Source organism: Eleginops maclovinus, chromosome 1, assembly GCF_036324505.1.
Source record: "Eleginops maclovinus isolate JMC-PN-2008 ecotype Puerto Natales chromosome 1, JC_Emac_rtc_rv5, whole genome shotgun sequence".
NCBI lineage: Eukaryota > Metazoa > Chordata > Actinopteri > Perciformes > Eleginopidae > Eleginops > Eleginops maclovinus.
In genome coordinates this window covers 13,920,982-13,942,722 of record NC_086349.1, presented here as the reverse complement: position 1 = coordinate 13,942,722, position 21,741 = coordinate 13,920,982, and the positions used below count along the sequence as shown (strand labels likewise).

General features: G+C 39.9%; 1 protein-coding gene across 2 annotated transcripts in view; it reads left to right on the top strand.

The window, feature by feature from the left end:
* cpne5a (copine Va) overlaps window positions 1-21,741 on the top strand; it is a 64,597-nt gene that overhangs the window by 15,822 nt on the left and 27,034 nt on the right. The window contains exons 5-12 of one of the 2 annotated variants that reach the window (XM_063894526.1): window positions 991-1,030; window positions 1,859-1,873; window positions 2,026-2,102; window positions 15,190-15,253; window positions 19,031-19,134; window positions 19,397-19,501; window positions 20,940-20,981; window positions 21,357-21,432. In XM_063894526.1, coding sequence (XP_063750596.1) covers window positions 991-1,030; window positions 1,859-1,873; window positions 2,026-2,102; window positions 15,190-15,253; window positions 19,031-19,134; window positions 19,397-19,501; window positions 20,940-20,981; window positions 21,357-21,432 — 523 coding nt within the window. The remainder of the gene's footprint in view (window positions 1-990; window positions 1,031-1,858; window positions 1,874-2,025; window positions 2,103-15,189; window positions 15,254-19,030; window positions 19,135-19,396; window positions 19,502-20,939; window positions 20,982-21,356; window positions 21,433-21,741) is intronic. The other variant, XM_063894534.1, reaches the window with a different exon arrangement.

The window sequence follows — 21,741 nt, the reverse complement described above, 5'->3', positions numbered from 1 at the left end:
CTCTCTCACTTCCCCATCTATCTGTGTAACCCCCCTCCCCCTTTACGGTCTCTTTTTTTCTCTCTTTTCTCCGTTGTCACCAGCGCGGCTCTCTCCTGAGGAATTATTCATCGGTGCAGAGTCTCAGTAGTCATTTTTTGAAAGGAGATTGGTATAAGGGTGATAAATATTTCAAATAAAGTTTCATCCTTAATCTTTCTGCTGCAAAGCAAAGCAAATCTCTAAAACCAAGTCCCATGAAACTCGCCAAGACCTCTGTCCCCCCCTCTTTCACATACTGCTGCCTTCACCCTCTTGAAAAAGGCCAGCCTAGAGAGAAGGTCAGGAAGGTACGGTTTTATTTTGAGATCCCCAAGAACAGACTCAGGATCATTTTCTCTTTTCTCCTCCCTACTCAAGGAGAACAGATATGCTTCCAAAACATTTTTTTTTCTTCCACCCTTGAAGCATGAAGTCCCCAGTGGACTTCAGCAATGTATCCAGGACCATGCTGCAGGTCTCAAAGGATTTTGGACACTTAATGAATTAATTTGGCATGCTATCATGATTCAACTCTGGAATAGAAAATGAGGGAGTGCCTCCCCTCACAATTAGTGTTACTCATTTACATCTTTCTTTTTATCACAGAGATGGGAGCCTGGGCTGACTGAGGTTTAATTACTTTTACATTAAGTCTGACTGGAAAATGCTGGAAACTTTCTGTGCATCTGTAGATAGTTTCAGTATGATCTCCCAGGAATAGTACAGACATTGCATTCATAAACTATAGAAAAAACATCCTTAATTAACTGTCATATTATTGCTTATGCTTTTTTTTTTTTTTTTCATCGGTCCGTCTGTTTTGCTCCCTTAATGACCCAGGTTTGTGATCGACAGGAGGAAAATGTCCACGCTTCAGCCAGTGTTCTTTTTAATTAGACTAAAATGTGAGGTCTCGTGATGTTTCGCCCATCTGTGCCCATGTGATGTGTGGTGACTTTGTGATTTCAGGTATGATGTTGATTCTAAAAGTCCAGATCTGGCAAAGCATGTAAGTGAAAAAACTTTATTTCCTCTTGGAGGTTCAGGAGTAGTTTATATTTTATTCTGGATCTAGTTTGAGTTGTTTTTAGAGCATGTCTTTGATATTAAGGTCTTATGCAAACCATTTTATGACATCTACATCTGCCAAAATATTGTTTATTTTATGCTTTCCACCTGCCTTAGTTTCAAAACACATTCTATTTCTTCAGAATTATTATAATTGGAGTTTTATTTGAATCTGGCATACCCTCAAATGAAGCATTGCCCATCATTATCAAAGCTTTTCAAAAAACATTTCCCTGTGCGCTCTGTAGTGTATTTAACAATTTAGATTTTCATTTTTTCACAGCACATTACGGACCAATACACATCTATCATAGTGATACATGTATTTTAGTGACATCATTTACGTTGAAAGCTTTGATAAATAAACTCTGTCTCATTCTATACAAACACAGAAACAAGTTATTTGCAGCACTATGGTTTGCATACCACTAAAATGTCTCTGTAATGCTTTCATTGTTGTTATTTTGTGCTGCATGGCCTGGAAACCCACCGTCCTTTGAATGAAACTCTGCCAATCTTTGTTGCTTTCCATATATTGTGCTGCTTCACGTTCTTTTTCTTTCTTCTTCTGAGACTCTCTGACTCTTCATCGTCTGCTCTCCTGTGCTGCATATCTGCTCTGTCACATATCCCCTTTTGCTCTTCTTTCTTGCACTGTTGATGACAGTCTGGTATTTGAGTGGTGTGCCTTCTGTTCCATGATATGCTCTGTTGTGTCACTGCTGCTGCCTGGTCTCTTTCTCTTCCTCCTCCTTCTTCACCCTGGAAGCCCACCGACTTTAACGTACGTCTCTGCCTCAGATGTCCTTAATTATAACCGTACAATGCTTATGACGATGCTTAACTCCTCACTGATTGTCCTTGTTACCCCCGAACCACCTGAACGCCCCAATCCTACGTCTCTCTCCATCCCACTTTGTGTACCCCCCATGGCAGGACTTCCTCGGACAGGTCCACTGTACATTGGGAGAGATCGTGGGCTCACCTGCCTGTCGCCTAGAGAAACCTCTCGGGTGAGTCTTCTTTTTACTGTGTTCAATCATTTGAAAAAAGCCAGGATGAGGACTTTTCTTTACTTATCCTTTCAAGGAGACACATAGAACAATTCTACCTTTGCAAACACAAGTTTTCAGATATTATAATATAATGAAATCTCAGTGGCACATCTCAGCCCATTTAAATCTTACATGGTTCTCCTGCTGGATTTCCCTCGTTGCAGCAAAGATGAGGCGATGATGGATATGTCTGCCTACTAGAGCCATCTGTATCGTACATTACACTGCGAGATTAGACCCGTGTGCTCAGATGGGAATGGGTAATTGAACACGACCGGGGGCTTCCTCAATGCAATTACTGTCATTAGGGAGGCGATCTTGCGCGGAGAGAGGATTGAAGTCAGCGTGAGACACATGGCCCTATCAACGCAGCTTCTAAATATGAAGCCCTGAAGCCATTAGCACCCATCGACTTGTGCGTGGCTCTGAGTTTTGTATATCTTCTGTGAGTGAGAGGGAGAATTTGACAAACTACAAAGCTTGTGTTTGTGTGTAAGACTGTGAAGTACAGCCTGTAGGCCTCTAAGTGAAGTTGGAGGCGGTGCTGGCCCCGGCAGTGGGGTTTTTGTGTGAATAACAGGGCTTTGGTGTCGACCATGAACTCTGCCAAGAACTGGTGGCGGTGGATTACAGAGCTGTGTGCCCTTCAGTGCTGAATAAGCGGATGAACAGGATCAAGAGTAAGTGTTCACCAGTATGCTGTAAACTAGGCTTCACAGCGCACATCAGAGACAGGCAGAAGGATCAGGAGCCCCAGGCAGACATGATGGACAAAAGTATTGATTCTGCAGCTTCAGCGGGGCACCTTGATCACTGCTGAGACGCTGATGCAACACCTAATTTAGCCGCAGCAGAGGGCGATGATGATGATATGTTTGGCGTTACAGATCGCAGTTTTAAAATTGAAGGACTTAGCTTTTATTAAAACATTCACTTGTGCTGCTAATAACTGTTCCAACAGCTACTACGTCTGGAAGTATAGCAATTAAAGAAAAGTACAGGTTCATTTTTATTTAAGAAATACAGTTTTATCCAGCTCTGTCCTATTTTAATAGCTAAATGGCACCCATGGGTAATGAAGTTTTCCTCGCCTCCTGTGATGGACGACATTTTAGAAGTTTAATGGCCATGTGCTCCATTTCCTTATCATGCGTCCTGATGTGACAGTGCCTCTCTGGACCGGAGCTTTAAGGAAAGGCTCCCGCAGGGACTGAGGAAATCTGTTAGCCATGCTTAAACAAGCCCTCCCACGGCACACCGCGTCCAATGACCTGCTTAAGAAGCACATCAGCAGCCTTTCCCTATTTTCCACACTTCATCTCTCATTTATTCTCCCTCCATCCATCCACCAGATTCTTTTTTTATAGCCTGACCCCCTTTTCCCTCATTGTGCTTTGAATTTCTTTTTGTCTCCCCAAACCTCTCTCCTCTTACCAGCATATGCTTATAGATGTGTACTATACTTGTGAGGACATTTGACTGACCTATCTTAGTCTTACTGTAATGTTAATGTAAGTTTAACATTACATCTACACACCTTCCAAAAGCTTTACCCAAAAGGTACCTCAGTCATGATCGAGCCAAGTCTTAACCCTCTAGGTATTTTTGACCAAACCTTTGTGTCCAGAGAGTCTACAAATATCCACAGTGTGTACCCACAATGTCAGGGCTGATATTGCCTGGGGCAAGCAATATGCCAAGTTAAGCTACTAAATCTAACAACTCACCAGCCCGATCTGGCAATTGATAGATAAGAATTAAACATGTTGTTATTTCCAGAGCTGATAATGGAAGTAGCTGAGAAGTGAGCAATCTCCTTCTCATATCTGTTTAGAGTGTTACATGTGCAATACCAATCAGGCACTTGGTATATAGTATATTACAGCTTTTTCAAGTTCACCTTGTTCGCAGGTTTCGACATTTCTTTGAAAAATAATGTTTTGCTGATACTCTCAGTGCAGTATGTTACATATGACATTGCTTGCATTAAATAATAAGCACGTTTTCCAAGCAACTTTGAGTCCCATCAAAAAAAAGCCAATGCAAATGAGTTATGGATGAATCTTTGTTTAAGGAAATTAGATTAAGCCAAATATTTATTTCTTCTAACTCCTTGTATCATCTTACCTTAACATTAACGATAAGCACGACATTTTCCCATGACTTGACTAAGTCTAATATAGCTATTACTTTCACAAGGCTTAAAAACTGTAATTCCTAAAATAAATCATTGAGACTGCGTTGTATGTATGCAAAAATATTCATCTTGCTGTGGGATTCTTTGTATCTGCATTTAGATTAATATATAACACACACACACACACACACACACACACACACACACACACACACACACACACACACACACACACACACACACACACACACACACACACACACACACACACACACACACACACACACACACACAGGACACACATAATGTTCAGCTATTTGCCTCAAACACATTTCCTCAAACTTATAACCCCCCCCCCCCCTCCGATACATTTATTAAGATAGAGAGTATGCCAGAAGAAGGAATGCAAGCTATGAAGCACAGAGGTGATACAGATGCTTTCTGTTTATAATCTGGTTTTAATGAGAAACATGTATCAAAGTTATTGGTAGCTGAGGAAATGCAAAGCTAAATGATTGACTGAGCCAAATGAATGTCATCTTTTACAGAAAAACATGTTAGCTGCTCTCTTGGCAGTGATATCTGTATGGCCTGTGGGAGGAAATCATACTATGATTGTGTAGGTAATGCGTTAACAGAGTGCATTATACAAATGGCAGTAACCTTTTCTGCTGGTTTTGTAAATTATACCACACACTAGAGCTTATAAATGAAGCACAACATTAGCATGTTTAACCTATTAGCATACTGTAAGCGTGCCCTCCTGTTATATGCTTCAAGCAGGAAATTAACCATATGCGAAACCACAGTGACTCTCGTGGGAGGGTTGGCTGCACCCATAGGAGCATGGGGAAGAGGGGGATTCGTAGAAATTTAGAAAACAACATTAAAAAAAATATGCATGCTGGATTACCAAGATCAAGTCAAAAGGTCACCTGACATAATAATAGGCTATTAAAATGTATTCAATGACCAATCTGTTAACAAACAATGTGTTTGGAAAAAGCAATATTCAGGGTTCAGTCTCCTTTTTTCAACTGCAAAAGTAGGAGGATTAAAAGAGAATTACATTTTTATTGACAGTTGTCAAATTATCAATAAGTTATTGCCATATTTTCAGGAGAAAGTATCTCATACTTATCACATACTCTCTCTAAATGTTGTATATTTTCCAACTCTCTGAGGCCATGGCCTGAACAAAAGACTCTCTCTTACAACGTTGTTTAATAAGGTGTTTAGCAAGTGACAAATAGCTTGCGTGAAATACTTTTCAACAGACTCTTTCATCCCAAACCATCTTTAAGTTCAGGAAAATGTTTACCCAATTAAAAGTTATGGTAAGTAACTTCTAGTGCACTTCATTTAGCATTTAGCTCAGGTTAAAGGTCAACCACTGTCTGTAGTGAGATTTATACAAAAAGATAGATAGAAGAGCTCTCTCCAGTAATAAGATAAAGGTGTTTTTGGTTGTCACAATACACAAGACATTAATTACACGTTTAGAGGAGGATATTTTAAATTCAAATTCCTTCTCTTCTATATTCTACCCTGGATGTGGAGGTACCCTGGAAGTTCGATGTAATATGGACTTTATGTGATACTGTGACTGTGTGACACAAACCTTCCCCATAAACTATTGAAAAGTGTCTTTAAAGGGCCTCAGAGCCGGCACCAAAGCCGGATTCAAAACTTCAAAGTCAAAGGCCAAGCAGATATTAGATTTAAATGATCCCAGGAGTAGAACTGAAAAAAATAAAAGATAAAAACAGAAGAGATGAAAGTGCAGATAAACTGATAGATATTCTCTTTAAGTTTCACTTGTTGATAAAGACATAACTTGATTCAAACATGACGGATTTGATTAAAGCGGAGCCAGGTTTGATCAAAATCACAACAAGCTTGATATATTACATCTTATTTTATCACAACTTTCCTCTGGTGTGATAATTCACAGCCTTATATGTGCGGTGGTCAACAAAAACATTTCACACTGCAGACCAAGGCCTCGGGGAACACAAAGTTAAAACAATCAGCTCTGACAGTCTGGTGTTTACTCTCTGATTGACACATTGACAAATGTCAAATGACAACTGCTCACACCAGTGCAGATGATGAATGCTCAAAAGTGACAGAGGAAGGATAATGACTGAACTTTCTACCAACACAGGTCAAAATATAAGACGTCAACTTTAAAATATCCAAACTTTAGTAAAGCCCTGCATTATTTTATAAAATTCCCTCAAGTTCTCTTTTCTCACCGAGGACCAGACCTAAATTCAACACTGCATTTACACTCCTATATCTTTTAGCATCGTTTTTGCTCCCTATAATTTCATTTCAGACACAAGTAACGCAATAACCACAACGGTAAAGCAATAAATACTACATCGGTGAATCCTAAATTGTTTCATATTTGCTGTCACTGAGTCCAAGGTGTAGTTTCAAATTTGTGATTATTCTTTTAGCATTGGTTTTTGGTGTTTTGTTTAAATTACATTTTAGAAATACAGGTTGCACCTGCATTACATAGCAGACAGTATTCAGCTGCACTGTACTGTTCTCATCCAGGCTCTGCAGTGGTATCACTGTTTTCTCTTCTGTGCCGTGTCTCTGCAGCTCACAGCGCATCTGTGGATAAACAAAAGAAGTATGATTTGCACTGTTACTAATCAGACTCCATTGTCCTAAAAACCATAACTCTGCCTTTAGGGCTGTTGGTGAAAATTGGAACAAAATCATCGCTGAGTCTGAAAACTCTTGTTTGAGGATATTAGAAAAAACTGTGGCTATGAAGTTTGTAATTGACCCCCCTGCTCCCCTTTGCTACACCTTTCTGATGGTGCACGGCACATACTGTACTGCATGCAGTTTGCGAATTACAATAAACTATGTCCCCTGATGTCACTCAGATATACACAAGCAGCTATTTATTTAGGCTGTACTTTTTGCCAGCTTAAAAACCAACTGTAAAAAACAATCTGCTGCAGACTGTTTGGCTGCTTAGTTGAATTACTTTTTATCCACACAAGTCAGTTTGTAATATCAATCAATTTCTCTTTTGCAATTGATTTAAAAATGTGTGGAGCTACCGATGTGCAGGCAAACATAAAGCTGTCTGTCTAAATTTTTTCAAAAAGAGCAGAACAGTGGCTCTAATGGTTCCCGAAACTTTGATAGCATCCAGAAATAATCCTGACGTTTCCCATTTTTAAGAAATTACTGCTTCGGGGGCTCACTCCGGTGGGTGTTTTGGATTTGGGAAAGGATAAACCTAGAGACACCACAATTTAAACTCTTAAAATGCTAAGGAATACTCTTAATGAAGTCCCATTGGACAGTCTCTGCTCGCGGCAGGGTTTCGCAAGTGGTCAGTTTGGACACTTTAGTACTTGGAAGAAGGCAGTTTAAATTCACATACCCTTTATTCCAAAATACAACACCATATTTTCTGAATTCCAAATTTAAATTTATTCAAAGGGGTCGGACACATCTTTAAATGTCATGCTCACAAGATGTATAACTACTGTGTCAAGTAGCAGAGTTGTGCGACTCACCAGAAGTATACTCTGAAGCAGAAGGCATCACTTGTGTCATCTCCACTTCAGAGACTCTTAGTGCTTTTAAAGTTGATGGTTAATGTAGTTGCCTGACTGACTGCGGGCTACACAGCTGCAATCCCTCTGAGATGAGGAAGGGAGAAAAAAAGCTGCAGATTGAAATAATGAGTTGGAGTGAGTGAAGTTCATTTTTTGGTGAAACTAAAAATGCTTAATCGAAGTGCTCTTGACACTGTGTGGAGAAAGTTTTCTTTGCCTGTTTAACCCCATGTTTTTGGTATTACTTAACTGGGAGGTGAAGTGTTTTAGACGGTTCACAGTAATCATCATCTTGTGCCTTGGGACATCACACACAATTACAGCATTCTGCTGCCTCGCTAAGGGCCAATTTGGGCTCCAAGGCTGGAGAATAACAAGGAGCCTTTTCAAATAATGCATATTCCTGCTTAGGTTAGGAAACCTCAATGGGGCTGATTCGTCATGAACCATTTTGTTGCGAGAAACAAGGATTTATAAGGTGCCATTTTGTCTCCATAAGAGGCACAGTTTTTTTCTGCTAGCCTTCAGTTAAATTGCTCTGTTTTATAAACCTTTAACGACCTCTGCATAGGGAAAAAAGTTTAAAAAGTCCCATTTTCTGCCATGAATTGAGAAAGTGAATTTAATGATGTTAAAAGCCTGGTTTAAATAAACCTTAGTGGATAATTAGTCAATAGATATCCATCCTCACAGTAGTAAGAGGCCTCAAGTTTAAAGGTAGCGGATGTTTTTACTCTGTGTAAAGCTTAGCTGATTTGTTATGCACTAAGATCCAAGCGTGTTAATTTCTGTCATGGCCACAGGCTGTGATCTGATGGAAAGGTGAGAAAGCACCCAGAGAGCCTCTGAATGAGCGCTCGGCTGCCCTACTCTAACACTCCCATGTTGTTAATCTATTCAGCAGCCGAAACCGATCAGTCGGCAGGCAGATTGCAATCTAAAGTAAGCAGTAACCACCACAGAGGAGGTCAGAGTGCCCCGGTGTAACATGGTATAAATTCCATTATTCGCCACCCAGCACCACATGAGAGGGGTGAAACCTCTTGACACAGAGGGGAGACGGGAGACGAGAATCTCACTATGATTTAATGTCAAGCACGTTGAAATGTTCAAAATAGGATAAAATGTGACCACAAACGTATGTGTAAAACTGTATTAAACTAAAATAATTGGCCATCTTTTATGGCCTCTGCGAGAGAGGGTTGTTCTGTTCTTGCCGGGGGAAATTGGATTGGGCTCGTTACGTTTTCTGGAGAAGGATTTTCTTGTTGGCAGGAGAAAGGACAAGGGAAGGAAGTGAAGTCGCTGTCATGACTTTCAATAGTTATTAGATTTAGCCGGAGAGAGAAAGTTTCTTTCTGATTGACAGCTCCTCCTAATCTTCTCTTTTTCTGTCAAAACAAGCAATTGTTCGCTTGCAGGTGGTTGATGAATGCCTCATTTGTTTAGAATCACAATAAATCAAACGTTATTACAGTGATTACAGCCAGTGCCAACATTTATATAATCAAAACTCATTACATCTATACTACAATGGAGTGCCTTTGAAATGTAATTGTATATCATATTTAGTGTTTTCTAATTACATAAGAGTATTCCCTCAAATAACCGGATTTACCATGGAGGATGTGATAATCTTAATTGTGCATCAATGGGAGACTTATCCATTGAATCGGTAAGCTACAAAGGAAACAAAAGGATGACAGTTTTGTGACAATGTGGTTTCATCTTTGCAAACGCATTCTTTACTCGGTTGTTTTGTATATCCCTCTGACATTTTCGGCATCGTATTTTTTGCCCTATTTACTTGCTTTGTGCTTATTTTAACAGAGCTTCAAAGAGCTTAGCACAGGCTGCCTGTAGCTACCTGATCTCAACACAAACAGCAGCGCCTCCTGAAAGCAGCTCGCTTCCTCCTTTCTCAAAACCACAGTTTGGTATTCTGGTGTCCTTTTTTAAATTAGCTCACTTTACATCAACCTTTTTTTTTTGTAATCCTTATGAGGTGAGGGATTATGGATGCTTATCAGCGTATGCAGATCAAGGGGATTAGAGGTATTATCCCATTTGAACCCACACAGTTTTGGCAACCTTGTTTAATTCTGTTCATCTATGACTTGCCCACTACCCCGTACGTTTACAGTGGCACAAAGCCAGATTATCATTCTACCCTTCATCTCTGTTGGTTTTTGAGTCAAATCAGTTAGATCTGTCCGTCTACCTTTGTCATCTTGTACACTAAAGAGATTCAACCTTGGTAAAAAAAATCATCCTTACTGTCGTGCAGTGAAAGCGATCTTATTTCCTGTCCTGTTGCACTTCACTATCTCAGATAATATGTTTTTGTTTTTCCCAGGTGTGAAATTGCAAAGTTAAAATGTTCATAGCATGGTAACGCTGCAGTCATTTTGTCTGGCGGTGAAAAACATAGACCCACCCTGCAACAGCTGCAGTTAGAAAAAAATATAATTTTCTTCTTCTTGGGCTCTCACTCATATTGTTGGGCGGATAGCCCTCCCCCACTCTCATATGCGTGACACGTTGCAGCGTTGTTAAATATCAAGACCATTCCTCATCCTAATGACCTAATGTGAACGGCATCAACAATTGCTCCCCTCTCCCTCTTCGGACTTTAATCTCACAAACCTCCATCAGCCCCACCTCCGCACTAATAGGTAATGGAGAATACAGGCATTGTGAATCACCATCTCACGACAGCAACTGCCTCTAGATGGGAAATTATAGTATACATTAAGTCTGAATATCCATAATAAAATATGCCATTCACAATAATCTTTGATACTTGTTTTTTAGATAAATGTATGACCCAAATGTGTTTCCATTGAAAAGAGATATTCTCATTGGTATTCTGCAGACAGCTGAAATGAAAACTTTGGCCACGTAATTGTAGTGTTGCTCAAAAATGCTGCTTGATCTCTTTCCATTCAGTTGATCAAGCAGGGGCTCTGTCAAAGCAGCTGTGGCTTGCACTGTTTCAGTGTGAGTTGAAAGCATGACAGCACTTCTACCTTTTTAATTTCTCTCTGTGTAAAGAAAGCCACTCTGCTACATGGCCCTGTTTCATGTCTGTCTCTCCTTGTTTGTTTTCCTTTTGGAGATTTGTTTGATCCTTGGGGTTTCTGTTGAATATGAGGGACATGAAGAGGTATCCCCTCTGACATGATGATAATCTGACTGTTAATATTAAACCCGCTATGCCAGGCAACACTATCACACATCCCAGACTGTCATTGGATTGATCAGACCCATCTGGCACCCTTTCTGTTGAGTGCCAAGGGAGCCTGTCAATGACTAGTTTAATTCAGGAGAGTTGTGAATGGCCCTGAGAATCATAGCTCCTTAGCATGTTGTTAGTGCAGTCACCACTCACCTGCATTGCTCAAATGATGAAAGCTTTAATGCCTTTATTATGTCACATTAATCTTTCACTGGAAGCACAGAAGCCATGGATGATAAAAGCCTCTCATCAGTCTTCGCTGAGCAAGAACCCATTATCCAAACTCGTTTCACCTGTCTGCACTTCACTTGTTGAATTTAGTTTTCTTTATTGCTCCTGTACAATGATCTGTTCTTTACTAGTGTCCTGTGACTGTAACAAGAAATGATGTAACATAGTATCACAGATACTTACATTTCTATTCTTCTGATAAACTTATCTTACTTGGCTTAGTCTATCTCTCAGGCCTGTGAGGAGATAAGAGGATCCTTCAGCCTTGAACTTACGTTATAAAATAAGAACTTTTAACCAATCATAAATGTAAAGATTGAAATTCAAATGTTCTTCTGTTTAACTTTGTTGATAAGCACTATGGAGCTCCAGGGAACTGAAGGTTACTAGCAGTTGAATTTAAGTAACATCATGCAGAGAAGCTTATATAGGTTTAATTTAATTTAAAAGTGAAATAAAAACATGTTTCAGAACTTTGTAGCCGTTATTACTTAGAGACCCTGGATCTCTTGCACCGTGTGAAAGGTCTGCAGGAAATGTTCTACAAATGTTTTACTTGAGAGTGCCCATTAGTCTGGCCATGCATGCTTTCTAGAGCATTATTTGCTTTTGAAATAACATGCAACACTTCTATCTGGCTGGTTCAAGAGGATTTTTCTGACCTGACCGTGGGAGTAGAGGAAGGTTCAGATGGTCAATAAAACATAAGCAATTTAAATAGTTGTTTAACAAGCTCTCTGTTACCTCCATCACTTTGAAAACTCAAGTGGACTTCTGTAAGAGTGACCCTCCAAAGGCCATGGGAACAAATTAACAATGTTGCAGACTTAAGTCGTGCTTATTACCGTTGAGCACATAATGAATATGATCTCATCATTGATTGGTATTTGTGAAGTTTGTCTGCAGACAAGGATCCTTTTTGTAAAGCTTTCCCTCTCTTCTGATCTACCTCCTTGTATGGTAAATGGTGCTTCATTATAGCAGCAGTGAATACCTGTGACGGTAATACCGACAAACTCCAAGTGAGGTTGGCCTTATGTTAACCAATAAGTTAACAGCACTTGATAATAATACAACTTGAATTTGATAACTATCCATGCATCCTTCAATACACAGTCACACTTACTGAGGACGGGGTTACTATTACTATGTTATATCATAATTACAAATCATTTGGCTGTGCTGGTTGATGAGGATACCATAACGAAAAAAAATGTAAGCAAGATACAGAAAATAGAGAGTGTAAATATTTAAAAGATGTTCCCCGCATAATATTTGTTGTAGCTGCCTCATGCTGTAACTTGAAACACATACTGAATGCTGTCACATTGTTTTGTTAACATGGTTAGCTGGGATTTGACCGACAGTTAAACATCACAAAACACCATAGGTTGTTGTAAATTGAATTGGAAACATGTACGAAAGACTTTCACATGAACAGCTGATTAAAGCCTGTCAGTTCCTCACAGCAGTCAGAGTGTAGGCCTGGTGCACACTCAGATAGTACAGCAAGAAGGGCTGCTGCAGCATATTTCACTTAATTTCATCATCAAAGCGTTTTCCCAGTGAGGAACCATCAGTGAATGAGAGCTGAGTGAAAGAGGCCTCTTGATGCAGGATGCTTCATATCACCAGCCGTCACATTGCACTACAGAAGCTGTTAGAAGTATCGCGGTCCGAAGGTAAAGAGAAAGTCTTGTGCCACAGATAAACGATAGGAATTGATTATCCACTCAGTGTTTTCTTGTTCTTCGAGTTAACCATTCATTGTCAGAGGAAATGCCACACTCAATAATGCATGCCTAATTTAAAAGACCATTGCTTTTTTCGTATCTGCAGGGTGGTGCATCTTAACGTGTCTGGAGCTGATATTTTACCAATCAGTGGATGTCATGTCACATCTTGAAAGGAGTATCGGTCATTATCATGACCCGAGGGAGATAACTTGACCTGTGCAGTGTGCAGGGTTTACTGGCCTCATCGAGGAGAGCTTTACTGGCTCTTTGAGGCGTCCTCAAACTGCACAGCAGCGACTTACAGTGAAACATCAATAATTCAAGGACAGTTAATTCACCTTGAGATTGGTCTCCATGGAACCTGGTGGTAGAGCCTGAGAAATGAAGTGTGCCTGCCCCTTCAAAGTGGGATGGCTTCATTTTACATTTTGCTTCATTAAATGCTGAGACTATGAAAGTCCTCCTGCACGCACTGCTGGTTGTAAATCATTTCCGGTAGGATGCTTTTGTTCTGTAGGTTTTTATTAAGGTATTGATCTAATTTGATCATAAGGGTTGCTTTTATGGAGCATTAAACCACGTATAATATGGGCCTAGGAAACCTGAGAAAAGCCCAGTAAAGGTTAATGTAAGAACCCTATATCTTTTCAAAACACCACAAACCCTTCCTGCACCAGCAGATGAGCCATAGGAAAATACGCTATCGGTCCTCTGGCATACCGGGTACTATATTTTCAGCCATTGCATGTTTGTCTTTGTAAATAATGCAAGCGTTTGCTGCAGTAGTCAAAGGCTGCCCCCATTTTACAATATGAAATCCAGCATTACTGCCAGTCAGATCAACTGTCGCAGCTTGATGAGGATCTGCAGCATGTATGACCTTCTAATGATGGCTCTCCAGCTAAGGCCACAGCAAGACTCCAGTGTAATTTCCTTTTTTTATCTGGAAAGATGAGAGGAGTGTCAGCAGCTGGAGTGCCCCCGTAAGATGGGGAAGTAGATAGTGCTGTCTTGCTTTGTGTTGTATGGAACAGGGCCTGCCTTCTTCCCACAGCTTCAGTGGAAGCAGAGAGTTGCGAGAGATTGGATATAAAGAAATTTCATTTTGTTCCGCTTAAAGAAATCTGGAGCCACTCAGTCTCAATTTCTGATAGCAGCCATTGGGTTGGCAAGCTACTGAAGAGGCGAAGTGTGGAAACACAGACACACAGGGAACTTCTCTTGTGCTGCGATGTCTTGATCATCTGCTGGAGCGGGAATCAGCGGTAAACAACTGCAGGCCTGTGGAGGTTTAAAGTAAATTCAACAGAGATCAGAGTCTTGTGTCTCAGCAGTTTTATTTCACATTGTGCTAAAAACAAACTTAAGAGCCACTATTTTTGACCTGTTTTTATTCAGTTGCAGTGGTGAAGCACAATAATATGCTCATTAGAGACGTCAAACTGTCACTTAATGTCACAATTTGCAATGGGTTATAATGCTTTAAAGTTATGTTATGGTTCACAGACATTATACATTTTCACAATGACAAAAAGCATTTACAAATACCTAACTAAAACCCTTTAAAATGTTAAATTGAGACAGGAGAATTCAAATGGGTGTTTTCCATAGCCCATTCTCTTTCAGGCCGTGAAATTTTAGCCCTGTTTTCTAAGTTCAGTATGTAAGATAGGTACAGCTAATGTTAAAATGTCCTGTGAGCTGACATTATAAACACTGTATTAAATACAAACCCAAGAGCAGAGGTAACCACACAATTTATGCATTATCAGCCTCAAAGGAAGGTGTCACACTTCTTTAGGTGTCTGGTTTACTCTGCTGGATATAGCATACAGGAGTCGATTAATCAAACCTGTGGAGTAAAAGTGAGTCCCTGCTCCTCAGCCCTCTTTCAAAAGATTAACCGACTAGCCAAAAATGGTTAATGCTGCTACGAATACTCTGCTCCCATCTTTTCTTCCATCAGTGAGCAATTCAGTTCGTAGGTTTGCAGTTTACTATATTGCTTGACTTGTGGGTATTACTAAATTCAACTCAGTGCCTTTCTACAAAACGAGGATCTTTTCTGTGCTTTGTTATTTTCAATGACCTCTATTTGTTTTCACAGTGGCATACCTGGGAAGAAATGTGGGACCATTATCTTGTCTGCCGAGGAGCTGGGGAACTGCAGAGTAAGTCTGGACAGTTTTAACACATGTGTTGTGTAGTTAGCTTACAATGTAGGTTACATAATAAATGTTTTGCATCATTCACTGATCTAATTTTAAGTGGGCCCTTTCAAAATGGTACATTAAAGTTAAATTGCACACACTCACTAGAGCTGAATATGGCATGTCACTGTGAAATTGCATGTGACACACTATAGGGAAATGGTGCATGTTGTGTAAGTCACACAATGCATAGCAGTGTTCACAAACCTGCTGAGGTGGAGTGGCTTGTTTAATAGCCTTGACTTAATTTAAATATATTGTGCCATAACTACCTCATTAAACCAGCAGGATACGCCATGTCACTATGCAAAAGCGTTTGTCATTTGGAAATTGTGTACATAGTGAAAATACCATGAATTTGAATAGCTATTTAATGATCTCGTCTCTACCCCAATAACTTTTCCTCTGATGTGTGGCGTGTTAATCCATGAATCTGCCCTAATAAACTGTTTTCACTAATGCCCATTGGCTTTCTTTCTACACTGCTAAATGAAGATAGTAAATAATCGCATTACACTGCTGCCACTGCTGCAAAGTAGGAAGAATTATTGGCCAGAACAACTGGCCTCCCTGGGAGGCTCTAAAATAAGCCATTGCGCTGCAACTGCTGTATAAATACTTTATGATATCATATTGCATGTAAGTTATAAACATTTAAAGGTTTGTAACTTCCAGTCCTACATCTTGTATAAAAACAATCTGGTTCCATGAATAAAAAAAAAAATCACTCCCCAACTAGAGGAGCTAGGAGGACTAGCCACTTTGCTAATAAAAACTGCCATTATAACACTCACTGTTCTGGTTCTCGCTGAATTTGAGCGAGCAAAGTCATTGAAGGGCTGCTATCAGGTGCAGTGGATCTGCAATGACAGAAGTTAGCATAATCACTGAGAAGCATCACTTGAAGAAGCAGTTTTGTAATATAAATGCAAATGATCATTACTGGTACAAATGACAATTTTCTTTTTTCCAGACTCAATTAGAGAGACAAAGACTTGACATTTAACTCCAGACCTGCCCTGTTTACCCAAACTTTGAGCCTGAATGGAAGAACCTCATGTTTGTGTCTGAAACAGGAACTGAGAGAAAAAAACATATCATTGTTGAATAATCTGAAGGCCCTGCTGTCGGTACAAATCCCACACCTGTGAATTTTAGCAGTTAAAAATTCCTACCATCCATCTGGTTGATGTCTATTCTGTAATCCACCTGGACCAATAAATGGCAGGAGCTGAGTTGCTGCAACGCCTCAGGTAAACACCACAACTCCTGTTTGGGGAAACTGAAACCAGCGGAGTGGGAACGACTGGGGAAGTTCTGCAGGGAGAGGCGGGTTGGCTCTCACATTGGTGATGGTTTTGCCAGGTATCATAAGACAGAGTAACAGCCTCTGCTTTGATCAACGGCTTCTTTCTGGCTGTGGTAACTTCAGGACATGCTGAGCAGCGGCTGGCTCTCTCTCAGATCATCCTCACAGTCCAGCAGCGGCTCTGGCTAATTTAAATGTAATTTAAACCAGACAGAACTTCACATTTAAGAGGGTTTTTTTTCTGTGTTCAATACTCCATCATAACCATCCATGTATTTCACCACCAATGTTGTCATTTCTGTTGATGTTTTGGATTGTATAATTTGTTTCCCTCGAGCAAAACCGTAAACATGAATCACTGTCGTCTTTTTTTTGCTTTTTTCTGCATATGTAAAATCTCTCTTCTCATTGACAAAAATAAGGCTTATGATCAGAGACACGTAGACAAAACAACCAGATGAATGGAGCAATGCATGAAGCATAAAACGATTGTTGGTTCATATAAACCTTTGGCTCATGATTTATTTGGTTAGCATATGTAATGCCATTCTTATAGCTATTGTTGAGATGGTTTGAAATTCTTTTGAAAGAATAATCCCTCTTTCCAAAAGTGGAAAAGTGCATCTCTTTCCACAACCCCCATGCAGCAATATCCTGATGGAGCAGAGAAATGGAAAGAAAGATGCAGACTGCATTCAGTGTTCCCCGGCTGCTCTTAATCCTCAGTGTTTGAAATGAATGTTCTGCTGTTTTTCCCGACTTAATGAGAAATCACTGCTAGGCACCAAGGTGGGTATGTGTTATATGTGCATAATAAAGGCTTAAGGCACTGTGTTGCCATGAAAGTGTAATTGTAGAGGCCAAGTCAGCGTTAGGCAGGCAAGTGATAGAATGCCTCTATTATTAAGGCCTTAGATAATTGACCATAGCAAACTTTAAATCCACAAAACAAGCCACAGTAGGAACATGTCAAATTAAATGTTCTTGCGAAAACCCGCTCTATTGATGAACTTTATAATATTCAGGTACGACCTGCACAGCCAGTGTCTCTAAACCCATTAAAAATGAACAATCCATTTACAAACAAACAAGGAATAGCCTGAGATGATGCTGATCCCTCAGCTTCATCTAAAAGAGACTTCTTTTTTGACAACAGTTATTGATCTTGTCGGTTCTCAATTGTCCTTGCAAATCCATTTCTTTTTTACCATGATGAGTCTGTTGGGCGTGCTGAATATTATATACTTTAAGCATTAAAAGCTAGTGTGAACACAACAAGGACACTTGCTTCCCACTTGCCTCTGTTTTCTTCTGTCTTAACATTTCCACAGTGTTAATTGGAAACAAAAATGTTGGAATGGGGATAATTAAATCAGCTCAATTTTCTAGACAAATATCCATTTAGTGGCATCCATCTTTTTCTTAGCAGTTCCTTAGAAGCTGATCTTTATACTGCCCAAAGTATAATGAGTGTGATGGGGGTTAGTGAGAGGCAGGTCAGAGGCAGATCAAACCTCTGATGTGGGTCAAACAAATCAATAGATGGCTAGCCAAGCACCACGCTGATTCAGATCTAATAGCTGCACTTCAAAACCTAAAAGCTGGGGGAGCAGTGGGAAAAAAACAGCTCTTCTTCTGCCAGTTGAGGGCTCTGAATATCTTCGGGTATCACATCTCTGGCTTAAAGATCTGATGATTAGACACTTGACTTGCATATGCCGTATGTTGAGCAGCTCAAAGAATTTCAAGAAAGTCTCAGATAAAAGGATCTTGAGATGAAAGCTGTCAGTTCTGAAAAACATTGCAGAGTTTCTTTTGATCTGGACATTTACCTATCCAGTTCTGTGCCTCACTATTATCAATACCGACTAATATCTTGACCACAGGCAGACTATCTGGAACCAAGAGCATTATGGGGCTTGTTCATTGTCCTTTTAATGGCAGCGCTCATTGAAATGCTGCCTAAATTAGTATAATTATGGTAATACCAGCCTTTCTAATGTATCATTAGCTGCACTCACATACTCCACATCTTTTTTGTACACAACCCCTCCCCTCCTCCATGTGCTGGTTTTAGCATCCATTTCTGTGCCTCTGCTCGTTCTCTGATACTGTTACCTTGATTTTATGCAGCACACCAAGGTATTTTGCATTTAATCGCTCTTATCCCATCTGCTGTTGTAATGCAGGAGTTGCATAATAAAGAAATTCTAATAAATACATTTCCAGATTTTTTAAAACAAGGGCCCACTGGCTGGTTTTGCCCTCTCTTACTATAATTCAGTCAGAACTTTGCTTTTATTTGGTGCTACAGAGCTTTTATATCTTGGCACACAGCATGTACAAACAAGCAGTAGGAAACAGAAGCAGAAACATCTGCTACAACTTTTTTTTTTTTTTTTATTTTGTCTTTCTTTCTTTGTCTGCAGGATTACGCCACCATGCAATTCTGTGCCAACAAACTAGATAAGAAGGACTTCTTTGGAAAGTCAGACCCCTTCATGGTCTTCTACAGAAGTAATGAGGATGGCACGTGAGTTTGTCTCTTGCTTCTTCTTCTTCTCAGGGGGTATTTCATTTAGCCTATTAGAGACAGGTAGGATGGTGTGGAGATCAAAGAGGAAGTGATCCAAGGTCGAAAGAATTACATTGAAATCCCTTGAACTCAGAGGCACTGAGATGAAATCTAAAGACGTGGACTCGAAGCAAAGCACAGCAGGAATATTTTCACACTGTATATTTTCTTAGAGATTTGTCTTTTAGGATTTTAAATCCCTATCGACCTGCATTTCCAGGTTCACCATCTGCCACAAGACTGAAGTGGTAAAAAACACGCTGCACCCTGTGTGGCAGCCCTTCTCCATCCCTGTCAGAGCGCTCTGCAACGGAGACTATGAGAGGTAAGATAAAAGATGATGAACGATAAAGTGTTCTGCAGATGACGTGTGATTTTCCACTGGAAATCAAAGCCAAGCAGAATTTCAATATGCTGTGTACTTGGTTGGATTGGTAGTGTCAAATTTAGACACCATTGATTTTCTACTGTTATTTTATCTCACGTAAAAGAGAAACATTACCAGACCGTTTTTGACTACACGCTATCTTGGCTGGCTGCTTATTGATTTGCCCACACCTAGCCTTCCAGAGCATTTCATTTTCAGATTGGCAACTCCAGCTCTATCTCATTTCTTATTTTGATGTCAGTTATGGCAGAAAAAATTCAGTTGTGAAGGGAAAGTGGCTGCACTCATCGCTCTTAAGATGTTGACAGGTGGCTTGAACTACAGAAGAGTCCTGCTGTGTGTGTGTGTGTGTGTGTGTGTGTGTGTGTGTGTGTGTGTGTGTGTGTGTGTGTGTGTGTGTGTGTGTGTGTGTGTGTGTGTGTGTGTGTGTGTGTGTGTGTGTGTGTGTGTGTGTGTGTGTGTGTGTGTGTGTGTGTGTGTGTGTGTGTGTGTGTTTGCACAAGCACAACAGTGTGTAGACTCAGGCAGCCATGGGAATGGGTACAAGTCGTCAAAGAACATGTCAAATATTGCCATCTCCACCACGCTGGGTGTCAACGGAGGTTCTTCACTGCAATCCCGGCTCTGCTCACCTGGAGAAGCTAATTGGGTCAGACAGATGGAGTGGAAGCATGAAAGAAGCCTGATTCCCTTTGAGGATTTTGATGGCAAGATGTAGGGGTCTCCCTGCAGTGTCTGTGAAATATCTACAGTTTGCTTTTTTGATGTGCTCTATTTTCAAGACCTAGAAAGCAAAGCCACTGCAGGGTAATACTTTCCATTCTCTACATCTCAGCTAATCATTGAATAATGTTTAAAACATATTGGATTTGTAAGAATAGAGGTTGTCCTGGTTTATAATCCGACAGTGATTTGGAGGCTTTGTGTTTCCTTTGACTCAGGCATTTGTTTTTATAGATAATGCAGACTCCCCAGATTGAGCTACAAAGACACAAAAGATTTCAGCTACACTGAGCAGACAGAAACACTTTTACTATATTACACTACAGGAAAACACAATAAGAATATTTGATATTTTCTTCTACAATAACCTTTGGAAAGTTAAAAAAACAACCGATTTTGTTCACTGGTTAGTAATCTGCCATTAATTTAAGAACACATTAGTTTTTAGTAAAGTGTATGAGAAATTTTGATTTAAAAAGGTTGATTTAGTTCAGCCTTCATTAGTAATTAATGAGCTTTAACAGCCTTTTTCGACTGTGTCATTTCAGGAAAGGCTCTCTGGGAAATTTCTGTTCAAGGCCTTTTAGATTTAGGTTTCATTAGTTACATAACTGTTCTCAACACTTTTCCCTTTTCTTGATGTGTCTTACAGGGCAATCAAGGTAGAGGTGTATGACTGGGACAGAGACGGGAGGTAATGGACACACACACACACACACACACACACACACACACACTCACACTCACACTCACACACACACACACACACACACACACACACACACACACACACACACACACACACACACACACACACACACACACACACACAGTACACATTTGCATTCTTTATTACTATTCTGAGTCATTCCAGTGTTATTCATCAGACTCTTATGACTATTTTGCACATTTCTGCACAACACTACTTAGCATTCTGTAATTCAGATATAGCGCACATTTTTGTCTAATTGTACATTTTAATTCAATTCATAATAATTCATTTGTAAAATCATACACCGAAGCTTCTTTTCCTGAAGTATGATACGACGTTTTTGTCTCTTTTATCAAGTCATGATTTCATTGGTGAATTCACCACCAGCTACAAAGCGCTCTGTCGAGGTCAAAACCAGTTGAACGTCCACGAGGTGAGTGCAGAAAGGCAGCCGGCACAGTTATAACCATTTGTGTTTAGCTTCAGAGGGAAGAGGCTTTGTTTAAAAAAAAAAGAGGTTATAATTTCATATCTGAAACTAAAAGTTGACCTCACTGTATTTTAATATCACAGCACTTTGTCAAGAAAAATAGTTATTCATCCTGTTCTTTCTGTTTTCAAGTATAATCCAGGTCACAATATAAAACTGACCCCTCTTTATGTCTAATTTTTAAAGCCTACATCTTATATCTATTTCAACATATAGATTGTGATTAGTCTGTCCATATGCATTAATTATTCT